Source organism: Calcarisporiella thermophila, assembly GCF_041956535.1.
Source record: "Calcarisporiella thermophila strain CBS 279.70 unplaced genomic scaffold VTP21scaffold_44, whole genome shotgun sequence".
Lineage (NCBI taxonomy): Eukaryota > Fungi > Calcarisporiellomycota > Calcarisporiellomycetes > Calcarisporiellales > Calcarisporiellaceae > Calcarisporiella > Calcarisporiella thermophila.
In genome coordinates, this window is record NW_027192234.1 from 55,175 (window position 1) to 72,321 (window position 17,147).

Sequence of the window (17,147 nt, forward strand, 5' to 3'; positions counted from 1 at the left end):
CCCAGGATTGTATTTTTCCCAAAAATACAATCTCCTGTGTATGAAATTATATACATAAAGCTTCGAAGAAATGGTAGAATATACTCTGATTAAAATTCCAACAGATTTTGTGTATTAATTTCACTGCAATTAGAACATGAAAATAGAAAAATTGAAAAGTGGGTTTCCAATCCGATATTTTAAATGAAATGTGAACACGTCATTTGACTATTTGCTAAAATTTTGTATAGTTTTATAATTAATAACGTTTATTATTACGAACTAATAAAAGCGGTATCATCTAATCAATAGCAAACATTCATCGGCTGTGAATTTTTGGAAAATTATGCTTTTATAATTAATGGTTTTTACAAGGTTGCGAAAATTGTTCTAGTTATGGTTTGTATAGTCTCAGCGTCTACAGGTATTCTTGGCAAAACAATTACTCATAAGTTTAATCGGTAATTGTAATAAGGGCTATGTGTTTAATTGAAACAAGTGACATATACTGATTACCATCAATGTTTCATCTATATTTATGCAGCCTATTGAATCATAAATAAAATAAAATGGTATTAGTCATTGTATTGTCAAATATATTGTTCTTTTTTTTTTGTTTTAATCATGTACACTTATTGATCACTTTTTTACTCACTGGTTTGATTCCCGAGCATTTCACACGCTCAACTATAATTTTGCCTCACCCGATTTGGAGTGTACCTGAATGCTTTGCCGGTGAATATGATGATGCTGTATAACATTATTCATTCACTACGACATTCAATTATTTGCCCGAGCTTTTCAATGGTAATTATCCGCAATTGATTATGGGAATGGGGTTCTATTTTTAACAAAGTTTCTAAATTTATTTCACACTTTATTTAGCAAGCCTTATAATACTCTTACAGATATATATAAACGACCCTTTTGACCGCTTTAATTTATTCATACAGCCCTACTAGTGATATATAACAATGAAGAACTCGTTCCTTGCTCTTAGTCTTTTCATCCTTACTACCTGCACCGCCTCGATTGCCCAAGAAACCACTGCCACCAAATGCAATCCAACGGAACTAGATATCGATGTCTACGCTAAGCCTAATTTTGATGATTTTGAGTACGCCAACGGCAGTCTAAAAAGCAACGAATGCTATACAATGAAGATTGACCATCATGTGGGAAGCTACAAGATTTGTAAGTCAATTCCACTTAAACGTTCAAGTTGCATAATTATTAATAGTAAAGCTGTGAATGTACATAGCGAAAGGATCGCAGATCACATTTTTCCCGGAACGTAGATGTAAAGGGAAAGCAGTCTATAGTGGGAAAGAATCTAATGCGAAGACGGATTTCACTGCCCGATCATTCAAGATCACTTGCTATAACTAACATGCTGGATTTTTGCTATTTATAACTAGTGAATTACTTTATATCCCAGTCTCTTCAACACAGTTCAGTGCGGTTTTTAAGCCAGGAGTATTGTCTGACAATTGTGTAGCTATGAAATAAAAATGTTAAAAATGCATTATTTACTAGATATTTTCCTATTTGTTGCATTATTTGTTCTGAAAAAAGAATCTATAATAGATAAAAGATAAAATGTTTACCAATATTTTTAGATATGTAAAATGGTATAAGTAAATGAATTCAAAAAGTCAAAATTACACATTTTTGAAATTCAACCACTACGTTCAATAGCCTGTGTGCCATATATTTTATTAATAATATTCCCATCATTATTATTCAAGTGACTATTGAGCTATTGAGATTATACTGAAAATGTACACAATTTCAATCTACGTACATTGTCCGTATATCTTTGTATAACTCTCGACAAAGCACATAGCTCAGAAGTTGTTGAATGTAATAGCTCCAGTGCTTGCATCTACCAAAGTCTACCCTAAGAGAATTAGGTGTTCATTACTATTAAATATTAAATTATTAATAGATAACAATGAATATTTTTCCTTGGTGTTTCGGATGAGGCCGAGAAAATATTACTGCAAATATTATTGTATTACTGTTATTTAGGTTTAGGGTTAGATTAAGCCGCTTGTATAATATTACATCCATTCAGGAGAATTGAGCATTCAAAGAAAATTGATAAAACATACTGTCACATTTTTCCCTACTTGTTTGATGTAAATTGAATCAGTCTTCAGAACTCTGTCTTCCTCTGCCTCCTTTTATCTACACATGTAAGATTTTGGAATAATCCGGGACTATCAAAGTAAAAATTGTGAATTGTTGGAAACAATTTTCGTTTTTCACTTTCCTGATATCCTATAACATGGCTCAGTTGAAATATCACACTGCACATATCAATCATTCTTTACATCATATACAATATGAAATTATTTATTGATGTGAATCCCTTAATGCTCGATACCAAGCAAACTGAGTTTCCCAATATGTATAAGTGTCTATCAACAATCCCTAAAAAATCTATATTCAGAGCAAAGCTTTAATTTCATTGTCCATTTGGAATGTTTGTAATAATTTAGTCCTCTATGCGTTCATAGAAGAGCAGATAGGCTCTACTGTTTAATACTTCATCAAGAGAAGATGGTCTAACCAACGAATCGCTACAATATATCCATTCGTGTCTCTCCTCCGTAATGTCTTGCTCATTTTCGGTTGTTGGTCCATTCTCAGATTTTCTCGTTCGCTCCTCCTCGGGATTCGTGTGCTTGACCTCCAACTTTTTCCCCCTGTTTTTCCCACTCTTTCGTTGAGAAGAAATCTGCATTTGAGCCAGTGGTACATCTGGGATTATCTGTTGATCTTTCCCTCTAATCTTCGATGTTTTTACATATGCAATATAGTGTCCACCCATTAATCCACCCAAGTGTACTACAGCACCATAGAGTTGATAGCGCATGCTACCAATAGCTTTCTGCTTGATAAGCCGCTCGTCCATGGCATAGAGATTGAGGTTGTTATCCTCAACTTCGCTTCCGTTGGATCCAAGGCCAGAGTTCGCGTTGCAAAGTTTAATGGTGTCAGGCGGCGCCACGAACGCCTCTAGATCCACTGTCTCGGGTATCGCAACTGGATCTTCAATTTTCCGCATCTGGAGCCTTGGACCCATCTGTTGGAACCGTTTCAAGTGGCAGACTAGTACGGGGGGTAACTCTCGGATGAGGTAACGTTTGTAGGCACGACGTAGGATATAAGTGGGTTCGTCTTTTTGTTTTTCGGGAGAATTATTGGATGTCGTTAAATGTGGGATATCATTTCCGAAAGCGTCAGTTGTATCCCTTTCAAGCGATGCTAAAGAATCTATCGAACTTCCAAGATCCTCATCCTCCTTTTCTTCCTCCTCATCTTCGTTATCCACTATCTCTGAGCCCAAATTATCAAGAGCACTCGTCTCACTCATTTCTTTTTTTTGTACATTTTCTTCCTCTTGTTTCCTAGTTTTTTCCTTGACATCCTTTTCAATTGCCTTTGCTGGGTTCAGAATTCGCCAGCAACGCTCGCAAGCAAATCGATTATCTCCGTCAAGAATTTCCACATTAGTGAACAACTCCAGGCATGATTCGAGCGAAAGGTCGGAAGGAGGTGGAGGAGCTGGGATGTGGTCACCCAAGAGACGGCGAAGAAGTGCCAGATGTTCCGGTGTAGCCTGTGGAATTATCGGCTTATTAAGTACTTCAGATTGTGGCGTGCAAGAATCCAATCGAACAACATTCAATCCTTCCGCGAGTGATTCTTCCTCCTTTCCCGTAGCTAGCTCGGTTGCAGATTCGTTCGCATCAGGCGCGTTTCCATTATAAGTGTCCTCAGCTCTCAATGTTTCCCGCTCCTTTTCGATTCTTTTTTGCTCTTTCTTCTTCCTCTTCCATTTACCAGTACCTTCGTCTGCTAATTGTGAGGAGGACCGTATGGGTAGTGACAGATCCAGGAACTCTTCCTCTGCGACTGAAAGCCCTTTACATGAATCGCACACAATAATACTTGCCAAACGCCCTTTAAAGCATTGATCTATTACCGTCTCGTGTATTTCCCGCCCTTGTTCCTTGAATGCCCTATTCTCTTCGTCTCTCAGACCATCGAGGAGGCAGCGTAGTAATTCATGACTATCTTGTTGGCTTCTCCCTCTAAATTGCCTCCATCGCTTTCCGATTTGATTTAATAAGTCTTGCGGGCGAAAAGTACCCTCTTGTTGGTGCCGAAGGTGGGTGAAGGTTTGGGCAAATGAGGCAGTTAGTGGATTTCGTTCGAGATGTGCACGAGTCGGGGGAGAAGAGAGTAACCATAATAAAGATTTTGTTGCAACCAAAACCTATAAAAAATGCTAACATTAATGACACATAAAAATAGCAGGAACTGGTGTGAAAGATATACCTGTAAGACAGAATTAAAAAAGCATGTGTTTCCAAGGTTCATCAGACCAGGTGCAGTGACTTTGAAGTCTGGCTTCACGTTCTTGGCGAATGATTTAGATTCTAGTGCTAAGAAGATAATAGTGGTTGGCGGTGTCGATGTCACTGAGTAAATAAGAAAGTCTAAATACCCTTTGGGTTATTCCTCTCCTCCAACATTTTTCGCACTTCTGCACGAAACTCTGAAACAACCTTATATTTATTCCCTGACGGCATTACCTCACGTTCACATTCAAGACACCAGCATGCATGGGTTGAGAGATCCATAATAAGAGGATGCTTCCGCTCCGATTTTTGAAAGTGCTCAACAGCATGCTCCTTGGTGCAGTACGTAGCTACGCAGCTGAGGCATATCCATTTTCCGGATTCGCCCCTCTTCAGGGCATCAATATTGTTTTTAGCCAAATCATTCTCAAGGGCTGGTGTAGATGTTGGGGTAGCTTCATCACGGGTTGAGGAGCAGATCTAGGAAATAATTAAAAATTTTATGAGATTAGCTAGGCAGGACACAAAATAGTGAGTGATTTTCCTCATACTTCACACTTCAGTGCTTCCGTTTTTATTACTTTGATTAGCTCGTTTCGCAGCTGTTTTGGCTTGACGAGCTTTAAATGTGTGCACTTCACGCGTTTGCGTTCTGGTGCATCCTCATTCTCCCCATAAAGTTCTGGATCTTTCAGTTGATTACTAGTTGGAGAATCTGGGACATCTGCAATGCAAATCAGTAAGGTCTAGGTAATTGTTTGATGTATGGGGATCCTTACCTGAATCAGAGTTGTCGATCTCGTCATGCTGATTGCTCTTATTCAGCTTTCTTGCTTCATTTCGCTGTTTTTGGGCCAGCTTACGCGGTTTTGTTTTCTTCTTAGGCATTATTTTGGAATGGGAGGAACTGAGAACCTATACAAAGGTGCCTTGTTTACATGCAAAAAAAGGTTAGATGCAAAGGAGCATGACGGAAAGGGGGCGATTCTTTCAAAGACAGCTGAGAAGTGGAAGGCATCTCACCTAATAGCTAATTTCATAAACCATTTAGCTTCTGCTATGGGATGGATCCAGAGTCGAAGTCTTGTCTCCGTTAGTTCGTCATAGTGCGGTTCTCGTTTCAGAAAATCATCAAGATACCCGAACCTTTGTTCCTTCCAGAACACTGCCAAAACCAGCATTCATTCATTTCCAAAGAGGCTGACAAAAAGTAACACAGGCCATCATCAATTTTTTTTTTGAGCAACATCACCCCCTGCCCGTAGATTTTTTGCGCTTGTTCTTTTTATTTTAGCGACAAAAAATAAAAAACAAATTCCGCAAAGAACAAACAGCATAATGTCCGTCTACAACCATCGTCCCATGGTGCCTCCGGGACGCACGCTCGATCTTCTTGATCAACTCAAGCAAGAATTCGACGCGTTAGCTCAGGAAGCCTCAGTTGGAAAGATGCGATTGGATGATTACGAACACAAGTGTAAGTAATTACGCAATAAACCCTCAAAGTGTTCATGATGTCTAGATTATTCAACGGCACATCCGAATCATGGGAAATGATCATGAATCTCGCCACTAATGGCCATGTCGTTCCTACATTACTATCCCATAGTTGCACAACAAGTTCAAGAGATGAACTTATTTAAACAGACGCTTATGGAACTGGAACAAGTCCACATTCGTTTCAAACAACAGTAAATAGCATTCTATCTTGATCGCTTCCCTTTGGATTTCGGATTTTTTCATAATTCATTTTTTTTCGCTACTCAATCTAGATGTGAAGAGGAGATCATGCGTTTGCGTCGAGAGAACGAACAGCTTCGCGCAGGACATCCCGTCCCACCCTCAAATGCCGCACATCAGCCCCCCACTGCTTCTCCGGCGAATGCACCGCGACCACCACAACTCGGTCATGGCTCCAATCTTTTTGGTTCAATTACTGGTGGATCCGGTGGACCCGGGGGAAGGCACGGTGCTGGCTTGCCACCTTCCGCTGGTGAACTCACTCCACCCACGCAACAACCTCAGCAAGGCCAACATCATCCAAATCCAGGCTCGTATGTGAATGGAAGTGGTGCTAGCGCGTTGCCCCCCCCTGTATCTCAACAGCAACCATCTGCGCAGCAACTCGGGGGAAAAAGACGAGGTGATATTGACGGCCCTGCTGGGCATGCTACACCGCAACCTCCGCCTGCGGCTGGTGTGCATGGAGGTGCGGCTGGTTCGCACAGTGGATATCCAGCTGCTGGGGGTATTCGTAAGTCCTATATGGTGTAATACTTTAAGTGTATTTATGAGCTGAGGCTGATTTGTTTCCTAATTTCTTTCGTAAAGCGAGTGGGCACGCTCCACCCCCTCCTCCACCATCGAGTGGAGCCGGACCTTATCACGATATGGAACACGAATCAGTGCCGTCTGGTTTGCGGAAGGAAGGCCATGACTGGTTTGCTCTGTAAGCTATCAATAGTGTATGAGTGTTGGTGCCTCTGTAGATTGAATGATCCTTGTTTCTCTTAATTTAGATTCAATCCAAAACTTCCGAGACTACTAGATGTGGATTTAAGGCATGTTTTGGAACATAATAGGTACGTAAACAATCCACCCTAATTCCCAGATGTAAAGCCCTTTTATCTAACGAAAGTGTTTTATAGCGTTGTATGTTGTGTTAGATTCAGTTCTAGCGGCCAATACCTCGCCACCGGTTGTAACAGGAGTGCGCAGATTTTCGATGTTCAAACTGGGAAAATGATCACGTATGTATACTTGGCTTCTTCCTCGAGCGAATATAGTTTATATTTATACTCCCTATTTTTAATAGTATGTTAATAGATGAAACCATTGCACGAGATGGAAGTGATCTTTATATACGATCTGTATGCTTCTCTCCGAATGATCAGTTTCTAGCTACTGGTGCAGAAGACCGACAGATTAGGGTAATTGCATAATCAATATCGATTCTACCTTATTTTAATTGACCCATTTTATTGTTCGTCAGATTTGGGATATTGGCTCCAAACGAGTGCGACAAATTCTTTCCGGCCACGAGCAGGACATCTACTCGCTAGATTGGTCGCGTGATGGTCAGCGTATCGTTTCAGGATCTGGAGATCGCAGCGCCCGACTTTGGGACGCTGAAACTGGACAGTGCTTACACGTTCTTACCATTGATGACGCTGGGCCAAAAGACGCTGGTGTGACAAGTGTCGCTATATCACCAGATGGTCGCCTAGTGGCGGCCGGCTCTCTGGACAAAATGGTACGGGTATGGGATGCTCAAACCGGCTATCTGCTCGATAGATTAGAAGGGCATAAGGACAGCGTGTATAGTGTTGCTTTCGGCCCAGACGGGAAATCATTAGTATCTGGCTCGCTCGATAAGACACTGAGATTGTGGGACTTGAGTATGCGATCCAATGCTGGGTCGAAAGGGGGCGCAGCGGGAGGGGGTGGTGCAGTCTGTCGGCAGATTCTCACAGGCCATAAAGACTTCGTGCTCTCGGTTGCGATTTCCCCTTGCGGAAACTGGGTCTTCTCTGGATCCAAGGATCGTGCGGTGCAAGTGTGGGACGCAAAGACCGGCCATTCTCAGTTCATGTTGCAAGGCCATAAGAACTCGGTGATTAGCGTGGCGGTGAGTCCCAAGAGTGGGCAGCCACTATTTGCAACGGGTTCTGGTGACTGTAAAGCGAAAGTTTGGGCGTATACAACTCCAGGACCTTAATTTTTTTCCCTCCCGCCTTTTCATTGTTTATTTATTTTACTCTTCACCTTTCTTTTCCTCCCTATTTTCTTTTTTTTTCGTGTTATCCAAATATTCGTATTTTTTTTTTTCTTTTCTTTTTATATTTTCTATTATTGAATTATCCTGCTTTTTATTTTTTTTTTTTAGGTATTTTTTTTACAAAATCTGTTAATCGGTGAGTAACCTTTTTTATATGTCATAATATGGAGTTCCTGTGTGAGTTTGTGTTTCTTTTATGTTATTTAAAATTTCAAAATGAATAAAATAGTAAATAAAGGTTACTAAGGCATATTCAAATGCTCCTAGGCTTCGAGCTACAATAATTAGTACCACTATGTACAGAGGATCCCTTTTAAATCAACCTAAGAGGATGATTTGGTTAACTCATCTCTTTTGATAGGTCATAACGATGGCAAATGAGTTTAGGGCTTGGTTGATTTATTTTTACTTAAAACGCAGGGGATACTTGAAATCAAGCGCTCGTTTCATTTGAGTAATCAGCTTCCTAAGCCTATAAAAAATTATGCTTCCGCTTCAATAATCGAAAAAGAAATAGCACAGGTCTTTATCACTTCCCCGCCCAGGGGGGTATAATATAGAGTGGTTTCCGCTCGTGAGCGGATAGAAAATAAACAAAAGCAAGTCAACAACAAATCGAAAAAAAGAGCAAAGAATATACAAAAAACTAAATAAACAATAATAAGATCGAAATAAACGACATATAAACAGCTGTTAAGGAGAGAATTAGTAGGTCGAAGGAGGGTGATTAAAAAAAATAATAAACGATATTCCAATCTTCTACGAAAATATTGAAACACAAATTAGTTTGATCCCGACGTGACAATCCGTTTTCGCGTTGGGCAACGTCGTGGTTTCTCAGGCACAGCCAGAGCAGTCAACTTTTCGTCCTCCTCATTTCCTTCCCACCATGCCTCGGCAGCACCGAGTAGCTTAGAATTCGATTCCGCTCTGGGTGGGTGAATCAAAGCCGAAGGAGTTGAAGAAGACTTACGGTGGTGAACGTGGTGCACACGATAAGGAGACTTTTCGTGATCTGAGAGCAACCCAGCCTGGGAAAATGACGCCCTCTGTTCCTTGTTGTCGCTTTCGATGTCTACGCCATTTGACAGAGAACCATCAGCAGTGGAGTTGCTGCTCTGCGAAGAAGGCAGTGAATAAATTGAGGTTGTTTGCAAGCGCGAAACACTAGATCTTCTTCCTCTGACAGGCTGGCTCTCAGGTCCCATCAATGGAATAGCTTCAGATGTGCTCTCGCATGCACTATCTCTCCTCACCATTGATGGGACAGTACGAACAATTGTCGTTGGTACGGGTGGATGTTGAAACAACGTTTCTCCCTCATTTACAAATAGCTTGAAAAGTTTGTTGCCTATTCCCAAAGTGGGGCAGAATATAAGGCTCAAATTACTGGTGGTCATTTTGTTGTGCTCTGAGTGAGAAGCAACTCGGCGAAGATGATTACAAACATAAGCGAGAATATGGAAATTAGCCGGTGGGAGCGACGAAACAAGGTTTGCGAGATCGTCAAGGGTGTTTGAAGAAGAGGATCCTGCTACCTCATCATGGGTCGCAGAATTGTAGAATAGAGTAGCGGTGTCGTTGAATTTAGAGATAAACTGCGAAGGAATAATGGGTTCTGGCACTATAGGTATAGTTTAGAGGTTAAATTCTATTTGTTTATAAAATGGATATATCTTTGAAACATTACATTCTCTAAGATAGGTTTTTAAAAGTGTGCTGACTGTGTGTGAATCCTGTTCACCCACGGCGAGCTCCAAATCAGATCCTATTAGAAAAATAGAAATCAGGGTTGAGATAGATTACCAAAAACTCTTTAAAGAGGAGGTGAAGCCACCATTGTCAAAAACAGTTTTTAGTCTTGCGACTGAGGATGCGCTTCCGGATACTCTATACAATCCCACCTCGTCTAGACCTATGTATATCATTGAATAGAGCGGTTTTAGTTAAATATTCCCCATACAAAATCCCTCGCATCATGGTTACCATGCTTGTCTAAGAACTCCACGCATCGTACGACAACACCAGGGACTAACGCTTTCCCTTCAATGTACGTCATATCCAGCGCTGCTTGAAGACTTGCTCCAAACACATGGATATCTTCATCCCAGCTCTCAGTGACAATTTCCGTTGCAATCCCAGGCTGCCCGCGCTGCTCCTGCCACTTTTTCCACTTCTCAACCGCAGTGTTCTTATATCCCCTGGCAGCTTCACCCCCTTTAGCCCTCCACTCGGAGCTCTTCTCTTGTACAACAGTGCTCACTTGTGCAATGTTGGGCGCAATTCGCTCACGGGCTATGGCAGAGAGCTTTGAGATACTTGTTCGTAAAGATGTCCGTCTATCAATGCTTCCATTTCCACGTCCGAATGGAGAACATTCTAATTCATCCTCAGCACTGTCCATAGGCAGAGTATGATGAGTCGCTCTCTGGGAGGGTATGTTCAACTCAGTGTAGCGCACGGAATCAGAAGGAGAAGTCGGATTTGAGACAGTACGATGTGGTGGCAGATCCGGTGAGAGGTCTGGGGGTCTTAAGGCTTTAAATGATTGGCCACGGGATCGTGCGGGTTTAGCAGGAGGAGTTCTTCCATTGCCACTGCTATTCAGTTGAGCTGTCGTTGCCGACATGATAAGTAACACTCGATGTACACGATTGGAGACAATGCTCGTAAATGCGTATAGGAAATTATATTTATTTTTTTCGGATTTCAAAGAAAAATAAAAGAACGGATAGGATTCAAGTGACTTGTGTGGCCCCTAACATAGGTGTGACGTAAAAAAGAAATCCGCTTCACAATCCCACGAAGAAAATTAGAGCTCTACTGTAAAAATAAGAACCCGGAATCGAGGCAAACAGCATCGATTAGATATCTTAGCTGGCAGCTTGAATACCATCCTCGTAGCTACTCCTTTAGGCCTTGTCTGAAGAAAGTTTGTCAAGCTAAAATAACATTATCTTGGCTGCTCTTTTTTGGCTGTACCTATTTGGAAAAGTTTGTGTTCCGCGCCTCTCGCAGCACAAGCTCTTAAAGTTTCTCACGAAATTATCAAGCCCGATTCATCCGTGGACAATGGCCAGCTGTATGCATGAGAAGTGATAGAGCCCAATTCCACGGCATAATCACATCCTATAGGTATTTTATATTATACGACAAAATCCGTTTAAGCACAACCATGGTCTTTATTAATAATCCCATTTACAACCATAGAAAACAAAAAGCTATAATTCTCCTCTTGACGTTAAATAACAATAGGACAGCAGAGTAAAGTGAATAAATATACGACTGACTGAGATATATAGTCCAAATAATTACATAAGCGAGATCTTACAGATTGCTGGTAATCCAAAAGGTGGAAGGTGTGATAAAAAAATAGGTATGAACAGGAGGGGAGGATGGTGAAAATTGAAGGAAAATAAAACTAGGAAGAAGAGAAAATAGAATTGCCTCATTCGTACCGCATACCTAAAACTACAGCAAAAACTGCGACTAGGCCCGCGAACACCAGTACTGCCGAAATGCCTACGCTTCCACGGCTCGCGGGAAAATCACCATATGCCATGCGGGTCTGGATATTAAAATAGCGTGACATTGCGAAAAAAATGAATAGAATTCCTAGGGCAACGAAAGCTGCACCCAGGGGCTTCCCCGCATTTCGTGATTCAGATACATCGGAAGTTTGCTGAGAGGAAGTTTGTAGGCGGAAGAGCTGAGTTATTGCTATAGCGTAATAAATATTGTCGAAGTTGAGTAATGCAATGCACATGAATCAAAATGATTTACATGTTAGTACGTACCAACTCCAACAGTAATCAAGGATAGAGATGTACGCAGCCAGGCTAAATAAGTTCTTTCATTAGCTAATAAAAGATATTGATGATTCAATTATAGATGCTTTCATATTCAGTCATATAAGAAAGGGCACCTAGATGATCTCTGGCAACAGAACCCTTGTTTTCTAATGAGAGCGAAAAGGAGCATTTAGAGAAGAAATCATGCATCAGAACATGTATGGGGGACAATCTCCGTTGTTTTTGAGAAATATTGCCATTTGAACAAGGGTCACGTTGGTACTCTTGCTCATCATGCTCCGTGGATGGGCCAGAAGACATTATTACTAACCGCTTGATAGGAGAGATTAATAGCTTTATTTGATACAAATTGAACTCTCCAATAATAAGACATCTGATATTGACTGAATATGGATACCTACTTGGCGTGATCCGAGAATTCTGTAGCCCTAGCTATAAAGGAATTCATATTCTCACGGATTTGTCATCGCCTTCTCAGCCATTAAGTTAGGAGGATTTGATATAAAAACACGCAATAATATTATTTGTAAAATATTTTATGCTTAAATTGATATTTCAACAAAGGCGCATCTTTTGCAGCCTATATACACGTACCTCTGCTTTAAATAATATTTCAAAGGGTCAATTCTCTACTATGTCGAATACAACTTCAAGTACCAACATTCAACAGTGGGCATCCAAGGATGGTGCCTTTCATCGTCAAGCCTCTCAATGTAAGAGCCCGATTTACCCGAAAACTGATGCAACCCCTGTTTTATTGCTTTAATTCTTTAGTTAGAAACTTCATTAGCAGAGAACCTAATTCCAAATTCCCACCAGAAGCGTAACTATTTCTGTAGTTTCCTCCTCTTACATATACCTAACTTTAAGTAACTGAAAGCGATCGCTATCACCTCTTTGTCTCACTTGCTTGCCCATGGGCTCATCGTACCCTAATTGTTCGTGGATTGAAGGGACTGGACTCAATAATCGGTGTGACTGTTGTAGACCCTCTTATGGAAGAAAAGGGGTGGCGCTTCAACCCAGACCTTAAGATATATGATCCAAACCCTGTTTCTGGGATTGAATATTTGCGCGAACTGTATTTAATTGCCAACCCACAGTATAATGGAAGATATACTGTGCCGGTTCTTTGGGACAAGAAACAGAAAATAATTGGTATGATTAAATATATCAACACTTTATGGCATTTATTGGAGCTGGCTCTTTTTCATGTAGTAAATAATGAATCCGCCGAAATTATTCGCATGTTCAATGAGGTTTTTGATGATATTGTTCCCAGCTCCCGTGGGCTAAACTTTTACCCCGAAAAATTGCGCAGCGAAATCGATTCCTTGAATGAGTGGATCTATGACACTGTGAACAATGGTGTCTACAAAGCTGGATTTGCTACCTCTCAGGAACAGTACGAAATTAACTGTCGTGCCCTTTTCCAATCCCTAGATAGGATTGAAGGGATATTGGGAGAGAAAGTGTTTTTGACTGGAAACGAACTCACAGAAGCAGATATCAGATTGTGGACGACAATTGTTCGTTTTGATCCGGTTTATCATGGGCATTTCAAATGGTAATCAAAGCCCTTCCGTTTCTGTATAGTTTTTGCAAAAAAAATGCTCACATTCTTGATATATTAAGCAACGTGAAAGGTATTGAGAAAGACTATCCAAACATCCTACGATGGGCACGGCAGATTTATCAGTTGGATGATAGAATCGCCAACACGTTGAGTATTGAGCACATTAAGAAACATTATTACATGTCCCATACGAATATCAACCCTACACGTGTGGTTCCCCTGGGCAATGGCCCCGATTTAACCAAGCCTATTGTCAAGAAATGATTCAAAAAATTGTGTAGTTAACACTGATTGTTTAGTTAATATTGTGTCTAAGAAGCTTTTAAACTGGACAGAAAAAGGACAACTTCGCCAAGGTTAAATAAAATGTTCCCAAATAACTTCAAAATTGTAGGTTATTTTTGTAGCTAATTATTTTGCGCCACTTAACTTAAATAGAGTGTGGCTTGATAAGTTCCCAGAGGTGTTTCCAGAATTACCTAACACACACTTATTATTTTACGATTGCCTCTTTTCCTTTTGTCTTAATGCCAAAAATGCTTGGAACTCTAGTGGTGGTAGTGCTAAAAGCACGCCATCTTCCAAATTTTTCTGCCATTGGCAAGCAAAGTGTCTTTTGTACTGTGGCATTAGGTGGAGATGTGCAAATGACGAAAGTAGACAAAAAGGGCGGGCAGAAACCATTATTCGATTATCAGATGGAATTTAAAGTGAAAGAGAATGAATACAGATTATTTCTGCAGGTTTTGAGTGGAACCCACGAGAAATCGGATTTGATCGGAGAATGCATGTTAGATATTACCAGAGCGGTTGAAGAAGGCGAATGGGATGGTAAGTAAAATATGATTATTTGTGAAATTAGTTATTATACTGTGGAATGTACCAAAAAACTATAGACTGGTTTAAGCTGGACTCAAAGGGAAGATTTGCTGGAGAATGCTTTATGGAAATGACGTTTTACGCTAGAGTAAAGTATCGCAGAGATGGTATAAGCTTTTGGGTGAATTTATCAGTGTTGTTTGCTTTTTTTTTTCAATTGCTAGGAACCTTCAAACATAGCAACTACAAATGATTCCTCTATGGTGCAGCCAACGGAAACTTCTAATGTGACACAGCTCAGTGTTTCCAATACAACGCTACTCTCTTCACAACTTCTTTCCTCAAGTACAATTATGCATGAAAACTGGCAATTTTACAATAAGCCTTTTCCTCCCAAGCTTGCTCCCTATACACCACCTCAGGCAACTGGCACCTTTGTTAAAGTGCAAAAACCGCAGTGGATCCCTAGCACAGCTGATTCAACTTTTTCTCAACAGAATTTCGTACAGCCTTCATCTCACTCGTTACCCTCCCCACCCCCCTTGGTCTCTTCTCAAAGTTTTGCACCTACTTCACTGTTTACGCTTACCCAGCCATTGCATCATTATGCAGCTGTCCAGAGACCTGATCAGTGGACGTCTCTTTCTCCTTCCCAATCTCCACCCAATATTGGAGTGTATCACCAAGGTTTTATCAATGATGTGCTCCACGCAGAATCGACCAAGGAGTCTATCCCAACTTTTTCAGATATTTATTCAAGCTTCACAGCCCCTGCTGAGACATCCCAGTCCTTGTTCGAAGAATATTCTAACCCTTATCAGCAGCATCCTCAGCCACCCCCGCATCAACCACAATGGACATCCTCCGCCATCTCTCCAGAATATTACCCAATTCAACAAGAAAGTTTTCAAAACTTTAACGCAGATCAAGTTGGATATCATCATCCTAACAAAAGCCCGTTGCCCCCTCCGCCTCTCCAACCACAGACAGACTTTCTCAACCCAAGTATTCATTCGCCAATATCCGCTGCAGCTTATACCCCATACCCTCCGCCACATGATCCATGGACTACAACTTCAAACGCTTTTACAGAAATTGGATATGCTTCCTTTCAAAAATTCTCTAAAATACGAGTGTCAAAGCGACATACTGGCTCTCCCCCTAGCCGTGTGCCTAGGAGAAGAATCTCCAAAGTCGAACTAGAACCAACCTCAGTATGATTATTTTATATTTTTCATATTCTTTTGCAGACTTATCGCTTTCACTATTGTATCCAATTCTTTATTATACGCTTGATCTGCATACCTCTTGTGAATAAATTTTTGGGTTATTTGAAAATACTATCCTCTCTACACAGTTTATCACTTTAGTCCATGCTCTTTGAATCTATTCTGATAATCTCAGCCGAATGAAGTTGAAATATTATAACGCTAAGATCTCATCATAATATGAAATTTACAAACATTTAAATTTCCTCATATTTAAAGAAAAATGATATCAAATCACTATAAAAAAACTAAATCATATATTAATAGATTAAATTATGCTTCCATACTGCGATAGTAGCCAAAATTAAATCAAAAGGGCTCAACCGGGATTTGAACCCGGGACCTCTCCGACCCAAACGGAGAATCATACTACTAGACCATTGAGCCAGAAGAGACGAAAAGTTACTGGAATATTGGTATTTTGTATAGAAAGTCATAGCTGCGCCGCAAAAAATTCTCTTTTTACATATTGGGGAGAGGTGGTGCAGTGGTCCACTTCAGGTGCCATAATCGAAATGGCGCGGGTTCGAACCCCGCAATCCCCACCAGCACTCGCTTCTTGAGATTGCTGTCCACTTGCCCTTTGGCTCTAACACGACAAACACGACTTTCACGATAAACACAACAATAACGACTATTACTGACGCAATGAGCGATGCTCGTCAACATGACGTGGATAACTTACTTCGCGTCAAGCTCTTTCACGTCTGCTTCTTGTAATATTGGGAACTATTAACCTAATAAAAAGTTTCCATTGATTGATCAAAAAAAAAAATCTCTTTTTACATATTTGGGGGAGGGTTAGTGTAGTGGACTATCCCTGGGATGCCGATGAGAACGGCGTGGGTTCGAATCCCACTTCCCCCACCAACGCTTACTCTTAGTTTGTGACTGCTGTCCACTTGTTCAGAAATTGAGTCTTAATTATTGAAAGGATCCCTACTACGATAAGTACAAAGATTACATCGGTTTCACGTACATGCTATTCACGACAACTACGATACACGCATATCGATTGAACGCCTATCAACCAAGTATCTATATCTCGTTATGTCAAGTCCATTGACATTAACTTCATGTAATATATGGAAATTAAATAAAAAGTTTCCATTGATTGATCAAAAAAAAAATTTCTTTTTACATATTTATATAAACTTTAATGCTAGATATTCTAATTCCTTTGAAATTTCTTTCCTTTTCAATGCTTTTAATTGAGAGTGCTTTGCGTTATCTTGTTATAGCTTTATTGTTATATAAGGGGAGGACTTTATTCTTCGTGAAAACAGAGGCGGATTAATTTTTGAGTATTGAGTAATAGTAGTGAAATTTGTCGTCTTATTTTCTATTTAATAAGAAAATCCCTGTTTTGTATCCTTCCGTGCAAATCTTCACGCTATACCGCTAAATTCACGTAACAGAAAATTAAATGTCAGAATTTAGTTTTGATATAAAATTTTTCACTTTTTTTTCGACTTTGTTCTATCGCGACCCTGGAATGCCCGGCCATAAATCAGTTTTGGCAAACGGTAGACAGCTTCATTT

At 40.4% G+C, this 17,147-nt stretch overlaps 7 protein-coding genes and 2 non-coding genes across 9 annotated transcripts; 5 read left to right on the forward strand and 4 right to left on the reverse strand.

The window, feature by feature from the left end:
- Positions 1-953: 953 nt before the first annotated feature.
- Positions 954-1,368, forward strand: VTP21DRAFT_8990 (uncharacterized protein; the record flags this gene model as incomplete). The annotated part of the gene is made up of 2 exons (XM_069399899.1): positions 954-1,173; positions 1,241-1,368. 2 exons carry the CDS (start codon positions 954-956, stop codon positions 1,366-1,368), a joined length of 348 nt encoding a protein of 115 aa, XP_069245627.1.
- A 1,111-nt stretch (positions 1,369-2,479) lies between these two features.
- Positions 2,480-5,240, reverse strand: VTP21DRAFT_8991 (uncharacterized protein; the record flags this gene model as incomplete). The annotated part of the gene is made up of 5 exons (XM_069399900.1): positions 2,480-4,267; positions 4,330-4,436; positions 4,499-4,832; positions 4,904-5,076; positions 5,132-5,240. The coding sequence occupies 5 exons, from the start codon at positions 5,238-5,240 to the stop codon at positions 2,480-2,482; spliced, it is 2,511 nt and encodes an 836-aa protein (XP_069245628.1).
- A 450-nt stretch (positions 5,241-5,690) lies between these two features.
- Positions 5,691-8,070, forward strand: VTP21DRAFT_8992 (uncharacterized protein; the record flags this gene model as incomplete). The annotated part of the gene is made up of 8 exons (XM_069399901.1): positions 5,691-5,829; positions 5,962-6,043; positions 6,125-6,606; positions 6,684-6,801; positions 6,872-6,934; positions 7,001-7,102; positions 7,168-7,282; positions 7,345-8,070. 8 exons carry the CDS (start codon positions 5,691-5,693, stop codon positions 8,068-8,070), a joined length of 1,827 nt encoding a protein of 608 aa, XP_069245629.1.
- An 842-nt stretch (positions 8,071-8,912) lies between these two features.
- VTP21DRAFT_8993 (uncharacterized protein) lies at positions 8,913-10,759 on the reverse strand (the record flags this gene model as incomplete). Its single annotated transcript, XM_069399902.1, has 4 exons — positions 8,913-9,754; positions 9,821-9,898; positions 9,968-10,045; positions 10,117-10,759. The coding sequence occupies 4 exons, from the start codon at positions 10,757-10,759 to the stop codon at positions 8,913-8,915; spliced, it is 1,641 nt and encodes a 546-aa protein (XP_069245630.1).
- An 819-nt stretch (positions 10,760-11,578) lies between these two features.
- VTP21DRAFT_8994 (uncharacterized protein) lies at positions 11,579-12,242 on the reverse strand (the record flags this gene model as incomplete). The annotated part of the gene is made up of 3 exons (XM_069399903.1): positions 11,579-11,850; positions 11,928-11,990; positions 12,056-12,242. 3 exons carry the CDS (start codon positions 12,240-12,242, stop codon positions 11,579-11,581), a joined length of 522 nt encoding a protein of 173 aa, XP_069245631.1.
- Positions 12,243-12,576: 334 nt separating this feature from the next.
- VTP21DRAFT_8995 (uncharacterized protein) lies at positions 12,577-13,782 on the forward strand (the record flags this gene model as incomplete). Its single annotated transcript, XM_069399904.1, has 5 exons — positions 12,577-12,655; positions 12,717-12,765; positions 12,823-13,100; positions 13,161-13,509; positions 13,578-13,782. The coding sequence occupies 5 exons, from the start codon at positions 12,577-12,579 to the stop codon at positions 13,780-13,782; spliced, it is 960 nt and encodes a 319-aa protein (XP_069245632.1).
- A 263-nt stretch (positions 13,783-14,045) lies between these two features.
- Positions 14,046-15,557, forward strand: VTP21DRAFT_8996 (uncharacterized protein; the record flags this gene model as incomplete). Its single annotated transcript, XM_069399905.1, has 3 exons — positions 14,046-14,349; positions 14,415-14,485; positions 14,562-15,557. 3 exons carry the CDS (start codon positions 14,046-14,048, stop codon positions 15,555-15,557), a joined length of 1,371 nt encoding a protein of 456 aa, XP_069245633.1.
- Positions 15,558-15,920: 363 nt separating this feature from the next.
- VTP21DRAFT_t367 lies at positions 15,921-15,992 on the reverse strand. Its single transcript has one exon. It is a non-coding gene; the product is annotated as a tRNA-Pro (tRNA).
- Positions 15,993-16,399: 407 nt separating this feature from the next.
- On the forward strand, positions 16,400-16,472 carry VTP21DRAFT_t364. Its single transcript has one exon. It is a non-coding gene; the product is annotated as a tRNA-Ser (tRNA).
- The last annotated feature ends 675 nt before the right edge of the window (positions 16,473-17,147 follow it).